Raw genomic sequence first — 18,846 nt, 5'->3', positions numbered from 1 at the left:
GACTGATATGCAACATGACCTTTTCCGGTAAGGTCATGACCTTGACCTGAGGTCAAATTTTCAAGTTGACCTTTTAAGGTCAAATTATAGTTCATTCGACGCGTCACGGCGAGGGGAACACGATTCTGGCAATAGAAATGTCGTGGCTTTTTGTAGTCGAAAGTTATTGTCGAAAAACACTTTTCGTAAAAACAGCTATTTTTGGAGTTTTTGCCCTCTGGAGGCTAAACCGTTGACCTGAGGTCAATATTGATAATGACCTTTTCAAAAGAAGAGTTCAAAAGCTATCGTTTGCTCTTCCATGCGTTTTTTCTAGCTACCATAGTTCCTGAGATAACGGCATGTTTTCTGAAAAATATAATGACAATTGGCAAATTTTGACCTTTGATGACCTCTGGTGACCCCAATATTGCTCTAAGGTGAAAAATGACTGAAATACTTTCAAACGTACGCATTGATAGCTATCGACTGCTTTTTACCGCGTCTTTCTAGCCCTCTTAGTTTTTGAGTTAGAGGTGGGTGGTAACATATGCCCCCCCTCACTAGGGCGAAGTTGGCTGAGACCGCCACTGGGGCGCGGGTTAAACCACCACTCACATTTAGGCGCTTGAGATCTGTTACTTTTCAGAGATCACTATGAGACCGTCGTAATGAGCTCGAGTAGGTATTTGTGGTGCGAAAATAATCAGTTTATCAACTAGCGTTCCGTGAAGTTAATAGCAATACCAGCAATGTTTAACGAAAATTTTGTTATTTATTCAAGCTGCACTGAGAGCAAATAAAAGTTGTAGTTACTTGCACTAAGCACATATCACTATACCAGTTTATGCAGCAAGGGCACGCTAGTGCAGCACTGACATTGCAATGACTCCATTTAATGAACGTTTCCCTATTCTGACTGCACTCCCTCATTCAAAACTGCTTTTCTGGCAATTTGGCTCATCTGAAGAAGCCTCCTGGCTCACCGACTCACAAGTTCAGGTGTCTAATGACTCTCTCCTAGTGTGGCTCAGACCGTACTGAGACCCCTAAGACTCCAATCGGTGAGAATCTGGCTCTACCGTGACTCATACCAGCGAATCTGACACTGTTACTCAAACAGGAGACTCCGACTCCGTTGTTCAGATCGACTCGACTCTGAATTCAGGACTCATACTATTAAAAGCGCCTTTGAGTCTGACTCTGGGACTCAGACTGAAGAGACTCCGGAGTCCGTGACTCATACTGGTGAGACTCTCACACCAGGACTGACTGAGGAGAGTCCGAGGCCAAGTCTGGTGAGACTCAACCATGACTCAGACTGGTGAGACTCAAACACCAGACTCAGACCGGTGAAAGTCGGGAGCCAAGCGCCGCTCCCAGACTCTCGGCGTGTTTGCGGGCCTTCATGCGCAGGTCGGCGATGCTGCTCGTCTTGGAGGCGAGCCGGCCGGCCGAACTCCATACGGCAGAGCCCAGTCCCAGCGGGTAGCCGGCGCTCGGGTAAAACAGCAGCGGTGGCGGGGGTGGTGGTGGCGCGTGGTGAGAGCTCGCCAGAGAGGTCACAGCTGACAGAGAGGCCGCCGCGGCCACGTACTGAAACGACAGCGGAAGGGCACGTCAGAAGGGGTCCGCAGAGACAGCAGAAACATGTTTGGTGAGTCTGAATAATAGGCAGTAGGCACCTAACAATTTAACACAAGTGCAAAACGCATATATTTTTGTCATGCTGGCCAGTGACCTGTCATTGCAGCATCCAATTGATCATGCGATGGCGTAAGATAGAGAGTGTTCACTTGTAACCAACCGCACTTATGCCCACTTTGGTGTTATTAAATTCCTTGAGGTTTCATATTTGGTTTTGAAGTGAAGCACTAGCCATTGCGGTAAATGCAACTGCTCGTATTGCCGTTAATCGCATTTTAAAAGGTCGACCGACCCTTTGCTAATACGATGCAAAGACATTCGACCACCGTAATGAACGCAAATTTTATGCGCCGTCACCGAATATAAATTGTCCCCACCACTATTCAAATGGGCTGCCTTCAGCTGGCTAATCATTTAGCTATACAAATGGAATCATTGGCGCGTATTTGCCCGCGACTCCAATCTGGGTATTAGATTTGGTGTGACGTATCCGAGGGGGCAGCCGAGCCACGGGGCCGACGGCGGCTGTCGACACGATCGCAACCGACATACGCCGCACTGGAGACGCGTTGCCGTGATGCGGCCCGACAGGCGTGATCTCAGACATGCAAATTTGAGCGCTTCGACAGCCACGAGGGTGTATATGCAGATCGGCGCCGGCCGCGGCGCAATTAAATGTGATGGGACCGTCTTATGTGGATTGTAAAGAGATTTACAGTAAACACGGGTTAATGTGGTAAAGAACATTTAAACATTAATTATTCAGAAGGTTTATAGCTACGCAATACACATCCAAAGAAAACTGCAATAAATGCGATTGGGAATTTATTTCAAAAACTTAACTGCCGTTTTCGCTTCGAAAACATGAAATCTAGATTCTAGAAAGTGTATCGCTCCGCATGTTAACTACAGGTAAGGCCACATCAAAGCGCGTTTTTCATTCCTTCAATGAAAAAAAAAAGTATATTTAGGCTAGCAGCACGAATCGAGTGTGCCTACAAATGGACTGACTACCGACTCCTAAAATGAAAGCAGGTGTATAATAAAGGCCCGGTGGCCGGTAGGTACTGAAGTCCCAGCAACTCTGAGTCTGCTTTGAGTCTGCCGTCCGGCCGGCCGCCGCCGGCGCCAGCCGTCAGATGTCGCTCGATCGATGCAGGGGGCGGAGCTAATACAAATCTCATTACCATTGGTCGAATGAATAAAACGCCTGATGACGGACGATTCTCATTGGACGTAATTCGATTAAATGTTTCCACAGGGAGAGAATGAAATGTCGCGTCGCGGACGCCACTTTGCCGGGCCCCGGAACTGGGAGAGGGTCGGAGGGCACTGGGAGGGTGCCGTAGCTGGCAGTCTGAGAGAGGACCCGATGGTATGTAGCTAGGCAGAGATGACAGGAAGAGAGCCAAAAGAGGACATACAATTGTTATGTGCCAACTGTCGGGTTGTGGCTTTGCTTTTGTAAAATGCGGATCTACGTCATATAGGTAAGTAGGTATACCACAAAACAACATAAAAAGACACTGCACGTTATTTAACGTGTATGTACAATGTACATTTGTGCTACAGTTCTTCGTCGATCTAATGACGTATACGCGTCATACCTGGAGCAGGGCCGGGTCGAGTGCTGACAGCCGGCTGACGGCGGCGGTAATCTGATCCGGTGGCGGCACCAGGTGACTGCTGTGAGCCGCCAGTCGGCCCGGGTACGGGCTCAGGGGCGTCATCGGGCACGGCTCGAGCGGCACGCCGGCCGGCCGCGCCGCCGCCCCCGACGGGCCCGACACGCCGGCGGCAGAGACCGTCGGACCGAGCAGCATACCGGCTGGGGAGGACGGGCATAGAGAGGTGTTAGCAGTTAGAGTCCGGCATGCGGGCAGAGGGGTGTCAAAGGGTCTGTCGGTAGTAGAGGTGGCAAAAGGTGAAAATTTTGGGAACCAGACTCGAACCAGACCCGACTCGGTATTTCTGGAACCAGTCGGACCCGGTCCAAGTTGGAATGGGAACCAGTTGGACCCGTTCCCCAAAAGTCAATTAATACAAACTATTCGTAGGTAGCATTAATTGCATCATGTAAAATAGCCTTTTACCCACTGGAAATACTCATGAGGTACAGTGTGCAAAGAAACATACATGAGCAAATGTTTTCTTTCCATTTACTTCATATTTTGCAATTATTTGTATTGTGCATGATGTATGGTACAGGGTGTTTCACAATAAATGTTACTTTTGAATAGCTTAACCCTCGCCCGTAAACGGCGATCTGCCACCTTCGCCCATGCAGGGGGGGGGGGGGTTGGTGCTACCCCCCCCTTGGCGTTTGAAAACGGAGCGTTGTAGAGCTTAGCGGAAAAGACCAACGGATTGCTCTCGCCGAGATCTCGCGATTGGTGGTATATTTTTTTGGTCCTAGGTCAATATTTGACCTACTTTTGACCGGTCAAAGGTCAAATTTTCGGAAAAATAGACTTTTTTTCAACTTCCCGCGGCGATTGCGGCAAAACGGTGGGAGATATCGACTTGAAACCTTCACTATCGTGTTCATTGATCAATTCTCTATCGTTTGGTATGTATTTCGTTTCCCTAGCTCTAAAAATGGCGCGTTGGGAGCGCCGGAAGTCGGCAAGGTCACAGTCGGCGGCAGAAATTCGAAAAATCAAAATTTAAATTTTTGAAATCTGATTGTATTTTTGGATTTGGGAGGTCCATTTGCTCCCTATAGAAGCTAATATTGCTGCATATTCCCATTGAGGTGACAAGAATTAGCAAAATAGTGGTTCGGGCGCTTTTCAAAAATAGTACTGGACGCTGTTCCTCTTGTGACGTCATAGCTCCGTGACCTGACCTGACCCGGTCAAGTTTCTTATACCATATGATAGCCAATACTTGCCCCAACATGCATGGGAAGTTTCATCACGATCCATCAACCGATGTCCGTACCACCGGCAGGAAACCTCGGGCGTTGGCACTCAGTTTGTGAAAATCCGGCCGGAGGCTGTTCCCTTTGTGACGTCATAACTCCGTGACCTGACATGACCCGGTCAATTTTTTTTTATCAAAAGATGCGCAAGGTTTGCCCCATAAGGTACCCAAAATTTGGCGGCGCTGCGCGCCGCCGTTTTTGCACTATTTCCGAAAAGCTTCAGGGGGGGGGGGGTTGCACCAACCCCCCCTACATGGGCGAGGGTTAAATGAAGATCTTACTTGTTCGTAAGCGCGTAAATTTTATATGCATTTTGCTGCAAATTTGTAGCGGTTTTTAGTCCTTACATTTTTTTTTACAAACCGTCAACGGTTCCATCAGTATGGACGTGCAATGCCAACACCGTCAAAACGGGTCAATTCGCCGTGTACAGATGATGAGGCGTTATGGGTGGTTATGCATTACGGCGCTTTGCGGAGTCTGACCGCAGTGCGACGGAGTTTCGGTAGCCATTTAAAAGGAGGAAGGATATTCCGTCAAAAATGTCTTTCAAACGGGTCGTAGAAAGGTTCCACAAGACTGGAAACACGAGACCAGCCCCGACTCCTGGCCGGACGGCGATCCCAGAGAATCTGGTTGAAAAAGTCAGACGGAAGGGTGGCATAGTGGAGAACCCGTGAAGGGTGCTGAACTGAAAGTTATATGTTCATCAGTCTTACTGTTCTGCTGTCTCATGTGGTAATACTTATGAGCCATATTGTAATACATGTCACTGAAACATCGTCGTTTGAAAAGCAACATTCATTGTGAAGGACCCTGAAGCTTAACAGCGAATTGACCTGTTTTGATGGTGTGGACATTGCACGTACATAAAGAATGCAGTTGGTGATTCGTCATAGTTTTTGTAAGGATAAAAAACCCGAAAGAATTTGCAACAAAATGGATATGGAATTTATGGGCATACGAATAGCTGAGGTCATTTTAAAAGCTTATCAAAAGTAACGTTTATTGTGAAACACCCTGTAGGACCCGGTTGGACCCGTCAGAAAATTTCCAGGAACCGGTCTGGACCCATATGGGCCCAGACCGGTTCCTAGACCCATATGGGTCAAAATGTCAAGTGGTGCGATGTTCATTGCTTAAAACACATAAAACTACCTGAATTAACTGATAACTACTATTTTTTTTTTTATAAATTTAGTCCGAACCTTTTGATGGGAAGGATTCACAAGGACAGAGCCACCGCTAAGCGAAGCTTGTTGCGGTGACCCTGCCCTCTACCCTCCGATCGCGCAATTCCGATTCTATGGCAGAATTTAGAGTCCAAAGTTTAACGTGCGCACAAAGCCGCGCACGGCCGGTCCCCTCGCTGACTTCGCCTGGCTACGGCCTGCCACTAACCGCAACCATACCTGTCAGGAGGCCCATAAATGTCGAGCGCCCGTCGCGCTTCGAACCCGGACTGTCATAACCGGGAACGCGTGCTCTCACCACGTGGAGTCCAACGCTCTAACCAACTGAGCTACGGGACCGGCAAATAAATATCAACATCATTGCATAATGCATAGGCCTAAAATGGGCACACAGTACACACAGCCCTGCATCGAATCTACGGTGTGTTTCTACCGGCCAAGTGTCTCACAAAATTAAATGACGAGATTTGTAAGCACACTTGTTTCACAGCCACCTCCCAAATCGTTTCTCCGAAGTGGTTTAGCGTCCCCAGGCGACGCACCATCTCTGAGTGTCACCATCCCATAAAACGTCCCTGGCCGAGCCGGCGCAGATTCATTATCATTTCTCTCGCGCCCCGCGGCGATTCCCGATTGCCGGGCGCGGCCAATTCAATTGGCCGATTCGAACGCAGCGCGTGTCAAGCCGCTTTCAAAGGGCAAATCAACTGATCATCCATTTGGGCGTTTTTTATTGAATGGACGGCGGCGCTCTATTGGATTAAGATCCCTAGGCAATAAAGGGAGGTATGCATAAACTCGTTAGGCTGAGCTGGTTACACACAAATCTGCGGCGCCGGCTCTGCGGGATTCGGGCAGATTGGATTATCTAAATGGGGTAAACACACCGCAGGAGGCGGACCGTCATATGTGGAATCGGGGCGGCCGAGTGTCAAACGGCGCGCCGCCGTGCCGATAGCAGACGGAGTCACGGAGCGCTCAACGAGGCTATACGGCCGAGTGTCAAACGGCGCGCCGCCGTGCCGATAGCAGACGGAGTCACAGAGCGCTCAACGAGGCTATAACGGACTGGATGTGGGTAAGAGGAGTAACGAACTACTCAGCAATGTGGGTAAAGCGAGATGGACATCAACTTGCTAAACATTCGTGAAGTTGAGTCATTATAAGAACGACTGCAAATAGGCTTCGTTCTGCTTGCTAAGCGGATGTGTGTGTGCTGCCAGTATGATTCTTTGCAGTGATTTAGGCAGCTAAACTTTTAACTTACCTTTGTGTATTTGACTTTCATGTTTTCTGCATTTGGCTCTGCGGTTTTGAAACCAGACCTGAAAGAAATTAGATACAAGTCAGAGATGTATTCAACAAAAGTAATTAATTATTTCATATCTGGTCATTACCCTAGTCCTTGGCACGTAGTGCGCGAAACAGTAAGGACTGATTTTGCCGTTTAAAATTGGAATGTATTCGTAAGTCCGTAAATTGTGCACACAGCTCAGTGCACAACCGTTATAGACAAATGCTCCGAATGCCTACATACCCTATGCAGCCACTTACCGGGTTAGGTCACACATCCACCCCTCTCCATATGCCTGCCACAATCTCCACCATCAGGCACAATCTCCGTGCCGATGACACCCAGCCCACCTCCACCTCTGCGCGAGGGCAGATCTCAGTTCGCGCCCGGCGAGTGAGCTATATGTTTTGGGTCCACCGGCCGGCCGACGTCTCTCCAAGGAGCCATTCCTCGGAACGCCTCCGGGCAATTGGCCCTGACGGCTGCTTACTTACCGGCGTTACTGTCATATTAGCCGATTTATCCGAGCAGCCCACGCCAATGATAATCAGAGCCGGAACCCGGAACGACCCGGCCCACTCGGGAGATCCCCCGTCCTCCCGCATAAGGACAGGAAGGCTGCGGTGGCCCTCTTATCCTCCCTCCCTCTCTCTCTCTCTCTCTCTCTCTCTCTCTCTCTCTATCTCTCTCTTTCTCTCTCTCTCTCTCTCTCTCTCTCTCTCTCTCTCTCTCTCTCTCTCTCTCTCTCTCTCTCTCTCTCTCTCTCTCTCTCTCTCTCTCTCTCTCTCTCTCTCTCTCTCTCATGCCCTGTCTCATCCCTCCTCTCTCGTCGATGTTTCGGCACAGAGCAGTGAATATGGAAAGGGACGGGGAACGGAGTGGCTGTCAGGTTACGGCCGTCAGTATTGATTGAATACCATTCGGCTGATATTAGATATACATAATAGCTGACAATGTATCGGGATCACCAGGGGTCAATATTGATCAGTCGCTAATGATTTTTGCACCTGAATTTACTAATTATGCATTTAAAGCTAATGTCACGCAACGTTGCTTAAAGTTTCAATTTTTATATTTAGGTTTATTTCTACAAGTCGTGCTACCATTTGGAAGTCAACGAAAAATTTCGACCAATCTTTTCAAATTTTAGCGGAGTTTCATTCTAAAACAAAATACATAAAGAAATGTTATCGGGAATATTGTTCTGTTGACCCCCGTCCCCTCACTGACCTGAATTCTTACCGCCCTGAACTCCCACCTCACTGAGTGACCCCTTCTCAACTGACCTGAACCCTGGCCTCGCTTAGCCCCAGCCGCTGGCTCAGCTCCTCCCTCATGAAGGCGTCCGGATAGTGGGTCTCGTCAAAGAGCCGCTCCAGCTCCGAGAGCTGCTCCAGCGTGAAGTTGGTTCTGCTGCGCCGCTGTTTGACTTTTGAGGAGCTGGAGCTGGAGTTGGAGGGGTCGGCCGGAGCGGCGGCCGAGTCGCTGTCCTCCTGACGACTGCAGGGAGCTCCTGAGAAGGAGGAGGTGGGGTTAGGTGGGGGAATTGTGTGACAACGGGAACGGCCTTTTGAGAGACAAGATAGAGGCAATGGGAAGAAATGTACTAGGGAAGGGAAAATGTTTGAGAGCAAAGATAATTAACCGATTGTTGAACACCTCGAGGACTGGAACGAGAAGTGGTTTAAATAATTTGAATATAAGATATTCGATGTTGACAGTTGAACTCCTGTATGACAGGTATTTGATTGAAACAGGCACATAAACAAACTGCTCCACCAGAGCTGTTCAGCTTCGGTCATGGTAGCCCAAAAGAGTTCTCATGAAGTAAAATTTTACTCGTACGTGTTGAAATGTGCCGAGGGGCGAGGCGTACCTAAATTATGAAACAAACTGATATGAGCGAACTTAGCATGAATTATTATGAGAAAATAGCCTAGGTGCTCATTGGTCTTGTTTTCACCGTGCTTTGTATTTTGGCTGAGAATTAGGAAGCCATTTTCATTAGTTGTAGCGGTGTCTGGATAATTATCACCACTTAACACCATTACCCAAATCAAATCTGCGCCGGTATCTCGGTTTATTCGCCGGTCTCGGCGGCGCCGCGCGACCAAAGTACCTCCCCGATGTGTTCCGGCGTCATTAGTGCCATCTCCTTGGTAGGCCAGCCGGCCGCTCTCGCCGCGCCCGGGTCGCCCTTTGGGTCCGTACTTCTCTCCATTAGCCCTGCCCGGCAATTGATTTTATCTGGCCGCCTCAGTTAGATGGTCGTGCGCCCGGGTGATCACGCAATTAAAGCGATATAATCGCCCCACTAGTCCGAAACGCCTCGGGGGACGCATTTGTTGCCATCGCCCTGATCACATTAACTACACGTTGAGTGAATCCCAAATTAATTTAATCACATTAACTAAATGGTCGTACAAAGGCCGGCCCTCAGTGCAGCGCAGCGGCGCGCTGGCCGCTCTGGGGAGACCAGCCGGCGCCGGCGGCAGGTGGGTCTGCGCTGAGCGCCGACCGGTGCTAGCCAGCGGAGATTACACGTTTTTATCCAGCGTTTGGGTCAATCGGTGTAATGTAGTAATGTCGCCCGGGGGAGCGGAGGTTGGAGGCGAGGTCTGCCCCGGCGCCCCTCTCGGTTCGTCTCGGAGGGAGGAGGGCTCTTTGTGCCGCCGGGAGAAGGTTCACGGGGAGCAGTGGAAACTGAGCGAGTGCAGCACGGCAGGCAGGGGAGAGATGGGACGGCGGACAGGATGGTCAGAAGGTCAGATGGGACAGATAGAACAGACCGGAGGTCAGGTGGGAGGTCAGACTGAATAGATGGGACAGCGGACGGGATGGTCAGGGGGTCAGACGGGACAAACAGGAGGTCAGCTGGAAGGTCAGACCGAATAGATGGGACAGCAGGGATGGTCAGGTCAGACGGGATAGACAAGACAGACAGGAGCTCAGATGGGACAAATGGGAGGTCAGGACTCAGGGAGATCAAAGTGGATTAGACTGGACAAATGTGACAGTGGACGGGATAGAAGGGAGAGCAGACGACTCAGGGTGAAAAAAAAAACGGAGAGACGGGATCATGAAATGGTTACACAGATCACGAGGGACAGAAAACGGGACAAATCGGAGAGCAGACGCGCTAATGTGGATCAGAGGGGAGAACAAAATAATCACAAAGGTCAGCTGAACAGACAGGACGGACTGTTGGCACTCAAGGCAGGCCAAAGAGATCAGAAGGGACACAGGGATTGGGTTGAATACATGGAAGAGCAGAAGAGACAGAAGGTAGGGAATGTCAGACAGTTCAGACGAGGTTCATCAATGACGAACAACAGATGCTTGGAAAACGGACAGTGCTGTCTGTCTACTGGTTCTGATGGTGGACTGGCCGGAGTGTCCATAACTTCGGCGAGCCTCCCGGAATAGGGCAGTCGATAACTGGGGCGTTCCACGACAGATCGACCAAAAAATATCGCGAAATAACACCCTACCTCTCATATTTTGATGAAATTTCGTCTACGGGGTTATCTATCCTGGTGATTCGTGTTGTGACATTTTCAATCTCATTCGTCGAACACTTTGGGAGATATTGCCCCAGGCAACGTAATGGATACCATAAAAACTCTAAGTTTCATCTGCAGATATTTAGCTAAATACTTATTAGATTCTTATAAAACTGCATATCATCACAATTAGAATTAACCAAAGATTTTGATGATATCAACTGTTTTTGAAAATTTTGATCTTTTTATTTTTTAACATAAAATTGATTTATAAAAATCAAATTTTGAGAACGTGGCCATCTTTTTTTACAATTTATTTTTTAAGCAAAAGTCTTCTCAACGCATTTATTTTCAATGATGAAAGTATAAAAAACATGTTTTTGCCCTAAAGGTCGCTATACAACATTGAATTTCGTCGTACAGTGGAAAAAATAACAATAACTGTCAACCGGTCTGAACGGAGTACGGTCAAATGCGATCAAGAGATCATTGCAACGCTGTTTATTCTTTTTTAAAGATGCTTAAGACACCTACGAAAGCTAAGTTAGGACCCAAAGATTCAAAAACGTCATAATGGCGTATTGTTTTCAAGAGAGCGAGGTTTAACCCCCTGTGGCCGAGGGAGCGAATGCTGTCCACCTTTGACGGGTTTCTCATCGCTGCTGGGGACGCATTGGCGATAGAGTGCTGAAGCCGGAAAGTTATTACAATTTATCTAGTTGATTTATCTTGTGACATCAAATGAACTTTCATATAAGGTCACTTTACTGAACTATGACGTCATGTAAGTGAACCTATCTAATGCTTAAAAAATGTCACTATTGCGAAACGCCAAACAATAGTTTACGGGGAGAACGTACTTCACGCATTTTTTTGCAAGGTCCGATGCAGGATGCTTTAGTTTTGCTGGTGGACCTTGCGTGACGTCATAATGACGCAACGTCATTTATGACGTCACTAACGCTGATTGAGTCGAGTTTTTCGTTAATAGATTCCGAACAAAATGACGACATTGAGGGGAGGGACATCAATGCACTGAGAATGAGCTGTCGAATCGACAGATACTTTTGCTGTAGGTAGCCGTAGGTATTATCTCAATCGACCAGTTTCGTGACCTGAAATATTTTGCCAGATACCGAAATGACGGTGCTGCGAACATTTAGGGGATTTATTGACCGAAAATTGGATCCCTGCCTCAAGGCATTTGACCTGACCTCAGAGGTCACCGGTTGGCCGTAATGATAAAACTTTATTTTGAAGAGGTCAGCTTAAGATGTTTTCCTCAGGTCGAGGCCACATCAAAACCGCTGAGGTCAAGAAACTGGTCAAATGAGGCCATTTCAGCCGTTTTCACGACGGATATCAGACGAATCTAGCCAAAGCTTTTACTGCAGCTATTTTCATAACGTAATTTTATTCCCATGTTTGAGTAAAAAGTAACTACTGATAATTTGATAAATAAGGTCAATAAGCAACTAGCGCAGCCTAGGCTAAAAACAATTAAGAATCAACTATGAACCAAATTTGACCGAATCCCATCAAATATCAGTAAATGTGTGTCAGATAACCGTCGTGAAAACGGCTATTTTAAGTATATGATTCGGTTCAGCAGGGTTCCCTGAGCTCACTGGTGGCTTACTCGACTCGTTAGATAAATTCCATTCAGTCATTGACAAAAAGAAAACCGATGACCTCACACGACCATACAAAGTAACGGCATATATGACGCATTGCAAGGTCCTCAATGTAAAACCTAAGAATCGCTCATTGCAAAAGTGTATGAAATCACGATTACAGGCGTTTGAGATGGGCTTGGATTATTTTCGGCATCCAAATAACAGTTTCAATGTGTCAATATTTCCCATTGACTTATATTAGTGAAGTCACGTGACCAGCTTGACCTCGGGTGAAAATTTAGGAAAGTTGATGGAATCGATGTTGTGAAATCTCAAGAGCCGTTACTGCCGTTACTTGTTTCATCCCCTGCAAAAGGTTCCCTTACACTGAGAGCACAGTGCAAAGCTGCAACGTTTTGCATCATTCTGAGATTTATTTGTGACGTCATAGGTCAGTAAGCTGACCTGAGCCTGTTCTGTTGGCGTCAAACAGATTCGGATTAAATCAATGTTGAAGTATGTAAACTTTCAGCTCTCAAGCTTTACAGCGTTGCAAACAATATCGAGAAAATCGTTGGGGCTGCACATCAAACCCTCCCCTTCGGCCGGGTGGGAATAAAAATACCAATAAAGTGAATGTTAGTGAAACATGGAGCATCCCAAGCCACTCACTACCTCGAAATGCATTAATTTCAAAACGTTAGGGATGCTTCCAGTTCCAAGAAAACAGAATACAATATCGGCGAGTTTTCAAGTACTTGTAATTTTGTCACCCCCACCCACTCTGACCTGGTCACGCCCCTGGCAATTGCAATCAATTACCTTCAAGCCGCATTTTGGTACTCATGTAATTGTTTTTTGTGTGCCAAATTTATACATCAAAATTACTGAAAGTCCGTTATTACCAGGACAGAGCGAACTTCATGCGATTATTAGCTAGAGCCTTCTCCTCATTTGACTCTAACACAGCCTCGGCTCTTATGAACGGAAGTTGTGTAGGTATGTCCGGCCACAACGTTCGATTCACAATGTTGATAATTCCTAATGTTTCATTGGCGGATCCAGCCGGACTTTTTTTTTGGGGGGGGGGGGACAAATGGCCGAAATAGCCCCTTTAAAACTCGGGTCTTTGGGGGGGGGGGGGGGCAAACGGGCTTTGGGGGGAGCATGCCCCCCTTGGATCCGCCAGTGTAAAGTTTCATCAGTGCAAGCTGCTTAGAACCATATCAGAATTACATGCGAGGCAGCCGATTTCAGTGTTAAGCTCAAAATCAATTTTTTGGCCGTCATTGAACAATGTTCGAAACTACAGCGAAAGTGAAGCAAAAAAACATTCAATTAATCGCATGCCTGGTCTGTGAATGTGAGTGCCAGGCTTTTATATCTAAATTTCATGAAACAGTTCGAGGGTATGTGGGTAAGAGAATGATTGGCCCTGGAAGGCATCATCAAATGTTCCCTTTTACTACAAACATTGTCGTAAACAAAAAAATATATAAAAAGTTAAAGGCAAAACATGTCTCCAATTTTTTGGACTTTAAATTTCCATATCCAGAGGCATCTTTTGGCATAATATTTTTGTCAAAAATTAAATGGCCACCTTTTGAAAATCGAAAATAAAAAATTAAATATTTCAAAAAATCTTGTAATTTTGAAAATTTTCAAAATATTTTGGTGAGTGAATTTCCTACAGTCAATGAGGATTCCAGTGATATACATATTAATGTAGGTTACTGGCTATATTTTTTGATAATACGAGTTTAAAAGAGGGTTACTCTGGGCATTTTGAAAAATGCCTCTGGCTATAACTCGTAAACCCTTCGTAGTATAACGCTAAAAATAGGAGATTATGAATCTACGGTACGGATAACCCCATAGACGCAATTTCATCAAAATCTGAGAGGTAGGGTGTTATGGCTTGGTCGATCTGTCGTGGAACGCCCCAACTGTCTCCGAATATTGCTCCCGAAAGTTGATCTATCGCTAATGACACGGCTTATGTCCATAGCTGACGATTCATTTTTATGAGGAGATGAGATTTATTTTATGGTCATTGGCCCTCCAAAATTCACTTATCGTTCTGAAGCGGTAGATGACGCAGGATCATAACTCCATTGCCCGGAGACCGGAACCCTAAAAAGTTGAATTTGTACATATTTCTTATCGTGAAATCAAAGTCAAACAACAGGCGGAAACTGGAAAGGGAGTTAAGAACATGGTTGGCATAATTAGTTAGGGCGTGTTATAAATCTAAGCATAGGGAATATTGCGTGTTGACCGAATGAAGTACGTTTTTGTCGCTAAGGCATCATCATAGTTTGATGAACATAAACGAGTTCAAGAATTCTGAGGATGTAAAGTGTATGACATCGGCCATTTTCCTACCCTCACAAGCATATTCTGTCGTGGAGATTTTAGACTTTCTTTTAATTTTGCGTGCTATTTTCTTCTCGTCAAGGTTACATGCATGAGGCGTCGATTTCTACTGCTATTCTTCTTGTGTAGCTCTCTTTCGGAATTATCGTCTCTTTTAAAAAGAAATGGACAAATGCTAAATATATTCTTTGGTGCCTGCAATTTATCCCCTGCGCAGTCAGCACGGACACTTTTTCAGAAATAATTAGTATCAAAACAAACTCAAATGTTTCGAGGACCATGAGAAAATCCATTGTCATCATTCCTGTATGATACTTCATTGTAAGTGCCTTAGATTACAAAAGGTATTCCACACGGGCTCCCACTGCAGGAACCACGAACCGAAAATAGACCGACTTTGCAGTAACTATGTGCAAGTAGTGTTCTTGGGTGTTGAGTGTATTTTCTTTCACTTGGTGTTTCCCGTACCCACAAAAAGAAACGGGAATGCAAAAGCAAAGCCCACCATAGCACGAGTCACGCTGAATGATTGCACATATAGATAACATTAATCAAGTTATTATCTATGGGAAGTTATCTCTGTTGCAGAGGATGTAGAAGAACTAAACCGAATAGCGATATCGCGCCGCGATCCATATTTTCAAAATATCACACAGCATCCAGGCTTCGCATATGTAGTAGCTACTAGCTACATTCTAAATTTAAAACCGAAGCTGGAAGGTGTCTTCCCAAATGTGGTAACCTTGGCATAGGCTCACCTCGGCCTGGCGCATAGGCTCTTCAGCCGGCACAGAGCGCAAGCGACGCTCAGGCGCGGCGGTCTAATACCTGCGGTGGTATACTGTGCCGCTGCACACGCGAGTTAGGCGGGCTAGTCTACCACTCGCCGTCCGGACTGAGGCGGAGGCTGTCTGCGGCGGCGCTTTGAATCGGGATGTTTTCAGCTAGCAAGTGCAAATCTTCGCTCCTCATTAAAGAAAATGTAGCCCAAATTTTTCAATTATCGGTTTGACAGACCCAGATCCCACGCCAATCAGAACTAGCTGCACGAGCCGGGACCGCTATCTTGCGAATCTGTGATCAGGCAATGCCGGGTAATCGAGAGAATTTGAATGCCAAAGTTTAGCGGGCTCTTCAAAGCCGAGCATGGTCCGTCCTATTGAACTTATTTCAGCTTACAGTGACTGTTCTGACAACCACGGCACAAACCAATCCTAAAAGGAGCCTCGAGCGCCGGAGACTCGAGCCCGGGCGAATACCGTGAGTCCAACGCTATGCCAACTGAGCTGCGAAACGGAATTGTTGCTGAGCTTGAATAAAATGGAGAGATTTTGGAATCTTCCATCAAAAGTCGTCTGAATCTACGGCGCTTGAGGTGGACCTACTCACCAACACTACTAGCCAGTCCACCAACTTCATGTGAATGTTGTCCACAATGAACGACTATCCGCTCATTGTCAACTGAACCGAGTCGTTATGCAGCTTTCTTTCATAACAACGATTATTCCAACAGCAATATAAATCTTCAAATTACTTAACATTTACAGGGCTCACTTAAATTTTAAAAGTTCAAGTTCTTGACTTCTAGCGAGCAACCTTTTTAAGTTTACATTTTGCCACCATTTTCAAACGTTCAGATTGAAATAAATGCGCCTTGCAGTCATTTTTCACAATTCAGTTTGAACAGAAAAGCCATGATCGAGCGGCTAATCGAAGTGCAAAAACCATGAACCCTCTGATGCATTCTAACAAAGGGTACATTGAATAATTATGAAGGTTACTTCAGTAGTGGCGGAACACCCTCAATTAAAGGGGGGGGGGGGGGGCACTGCCGACTTTTGGTCCCATTCTTTCCATGCAACTCCAGTAGGGCTAATGTTAAAATGCCAAAATCAAAGGGGGCACGGTGCCCCGGTGCCCTCCCCGTTCCGCCGCCTATGGCTTAGCTCATAGGAAATCTTCTTATTTAGATGTTGTCTTAATCAAGAGCTTTCATTACTATGTAAAAGTGAAGAATTGAAGGACCTTGTGGCTTGTTGCAGAGCGTAGTACGCACTTAAGTGAGAAAACTCACAACAAAAAGCAAAAACAAGTTACGACACGTGCTAGATGTTTGCATTGCCGAAGGCATAACACAGCCTTACCTACTGTCTAGAAGATATTAATGAGATAATGATTCACTTAATTTTCATGCTTTGCAATAATCGAGACAGATCAAAGGTGTCCAAAATGACCGTCATCATATTCATTTTCATTGCCGTACCTTCCGTCTCATCTGACTTGAGCGTCGGTGAGGACGAGTCCGGCAGCACGGCCGTCCTCATGTCGACAGGCTGCTGCTGGTCCTCCTCCTCCTCCACACAGTCCTCATCGTCCTCACTTTCCTCCTTCACCGGCGGCGGAGGGAGGAGGGTCACCTCCTCTCGCGTCGCCGCCTCCTCCGCCGCGGCGCGGTCAAACGATTTACTCACGAACTCAGTCAACTGTTCCATGGCTCACAGTGCAGAGTTCCGTTAGCCCGGTGTCTGAGCCCGCCGTGCCGCCGCCCGCCCCGCTCCGTCCTCCGTTGAGCTGTCGCCACGCAGCCAGCCGCGACCGGCCGACATACTGCCTCGGGGCTTTATACTGACGAGCTCCGGGCACAGCCGACCAATGGGCGGCGGCCGGGGGCGGGGCCTAGCGGCAGCGCCGGCCGAATTAAGCCACGTAATGACAAGCGGTCGCCTAGTTTATCTTTGTCGCCGCGCTTGCATTGCGAGGGTCCGTCGTTTGTCTCCGTAATTATTTGAATACTTGGGCCAAATGGGACAGATGAAAGCGATGATGAACAACAAGTGGTAAGCATTAGCGCCGTAATGCAGGCGGGGTCGGAGTTTGCAAAGCTCGTTAAGAAACGAGACGTATTTCCAAGTGACTGCATTATCAAATCTACAGTGTTGAGCCGAGTCCCTTGTAGAGTCCACATGTGAAATTGTGACAGAAATGCAGCAACGTGTGGTGCCAAATTTTGAAAAGGTTATTGTTTTTCGTATCATTCGCTGCCATAAAAAGAGCTTAGACAATACCTAATCCCATTGGATATGCATTAGACGCGATTTCAATTAAACTTTGACAAAAATAATGTTTGTGCACACCATTTCTGAATTGTTAACATTCATGGAAACGGCAACTCGTTTTAGGCTTGGCTATTCGTTTTAGAGGCGAATGGTTAAAAAATGTCACACTTTGCAACCCCATCGTTAAAATCATAGTTTCACAGCTCGCTTCTTTCATGTCTCCATGGATAGCCTTTGAATTTTGTCCCTTGGGTGATACCGGTTATTTGAGGTGATCAATATTTTTTTCCATCGAATTGAGCGAGTCACGATGGACGACATGGCTCAAAAGAAGCCGCAAAATCAAACGATGCCTTCCTTTCTACGTAACACGACCATCATAGGCTAAAGTTCTGGCTTAGCCCGCCTTAGCCGTTGAAAACCGTCATACAAAAACCAAGGATTTCGACGCGGTCGGATGTGACAAACAACATGGTTCAAGTAGATGCTCTTGGTTTGTCTTTGCCAAAGCTGTTCAACAAAATACAATCAGACTTGTGGACCGTTGCCCAGACAACAAAGGTCTCCAACAAAAAGTTGTCCGTTAACTTGAGATCTTCGAATTTGACACTTTTCACCACGTTTCTTGATGACCAACGCGCTCGTTTTTTTTCTGCGACGCTCTAGCTGAATGAGGGACGAACTAGCAACCGCGAGGGAATCTCAACCACCACTTTGTACCCCTGCAACTTGAAAACTGACATGAAATCTCTACTAAACTTTCAAGTTTCAGATTAATCGTATCAGATCAGTTATACACGTAAATATAAGATTTATATCAATATCAAAGGCGTTTAAAAACACGCAGTGTTGAGTTGAATAACGGGTGTGCACTTAGTTTCTGGAAAAAGATTGATCATCCGTATCTTTAAAACTATTAAAGCTATCAAAACAAACTTTCGTATAGTGAATAATCATTCATTTTGTTATGAGCATGCCAAAATTCAGACCAAACCGACTATTTTTTCATACAGAAAGGAGCTTACAACTAAGTCATGAACGCGGAAAAGAGTGGCGGAATTTTCACAAAAATAACAAAAATTCCAGAGAAACAACTTCTCTTCCCATTGGCGCTTTCTAGGTATTGCTAGAAAGAAAGCTTGTGCCATTAGAGGAACGGCACAAGCACGGGGAAGTGCGTGGCACATGCACAGTGTGCAGGTGTGTTGATTCGTGGCGAAAGTGCCCCAGCAGAAGAGGCTCGTTCTGGTAAAAGG

At 46.5% G+C, this 18,846-nt stretch overlaps 1 protein-coding gene across 1 annotated transcript; it reads right to left on the bottom strand.

Annotated features, from left to right (window-relative positions):
• Positions 1–598: 598 nt before the first annotated feature.
• On the bottom strand, positions 599–17,026 carry LOC122375007 (short stature homeobox protein 2-like). Its single transcript, XM_043354138.1, has 5 exons — positions 16,798–17,026; positions 8,326–8,552; positions 7,013–7,070; positions 3,234–3,454; positions 599–1,575 (listed from the first exon to the last, which is right to left on the bottom strand). The coding sequence occupies exons 1-5, from the start codon at positions 17,024–17,026 to the stop codon at positions 1,324–1,326; spliced, it is 987 nt and encodes a 328-aa protein (XP_043210073.1). The 3' UTR covers positions 599–1,323.
• Between the last annotated feature and the right edge of the window lie 1,820 nt (positions 17,027–18,846).

Source organism: Amphibalanus amphitrite, unplaced genomic scaffold (genome assembly GCF_019059575.1).
Source record: "Amphibalanus amphitrite isolate SeventyFive unplaced genomic scaffold, NRLGWU_Aamphi_draft 001756F_arrow, whole genome shotgun sequence".
Lineage (NCBI taxonomy): Eukaryota > Metazoa > Arthropoda > Thecostraca > Balanomorpha > Balanidae > Amphibalanus > Amphibalanus amphitrite.
This window is presented reverse-complemented; position numbering and strand designations above follow the sequence as displayed.

Excerpts from the sequence above, each read along its gene's own strand:
- LOC122375007 (XM_043354138.1), bottom strand. The coding sequence starts at position 17,026 with ATGGAACAGTTGACTGAGTTCGTGAGTAAATCGTTTGACCGCGCCGCG. Across the intron at positions 8,553-16,797 it reads CAAGTCAGATGAGACGGAAG|GAGCTCCCTGCAGTCGTCAG; the intron begins GTACGGCAATGA and ends CCTCCTTCTCAG. Across the intron at positions 3,455-7,012 it reads TGAAAGTCAAATACACAAAG|CCGGTATGCTGCTCGGTCCG; the intron begins GTAAGTTAAAAG and ends CGTCCTCCCCAG.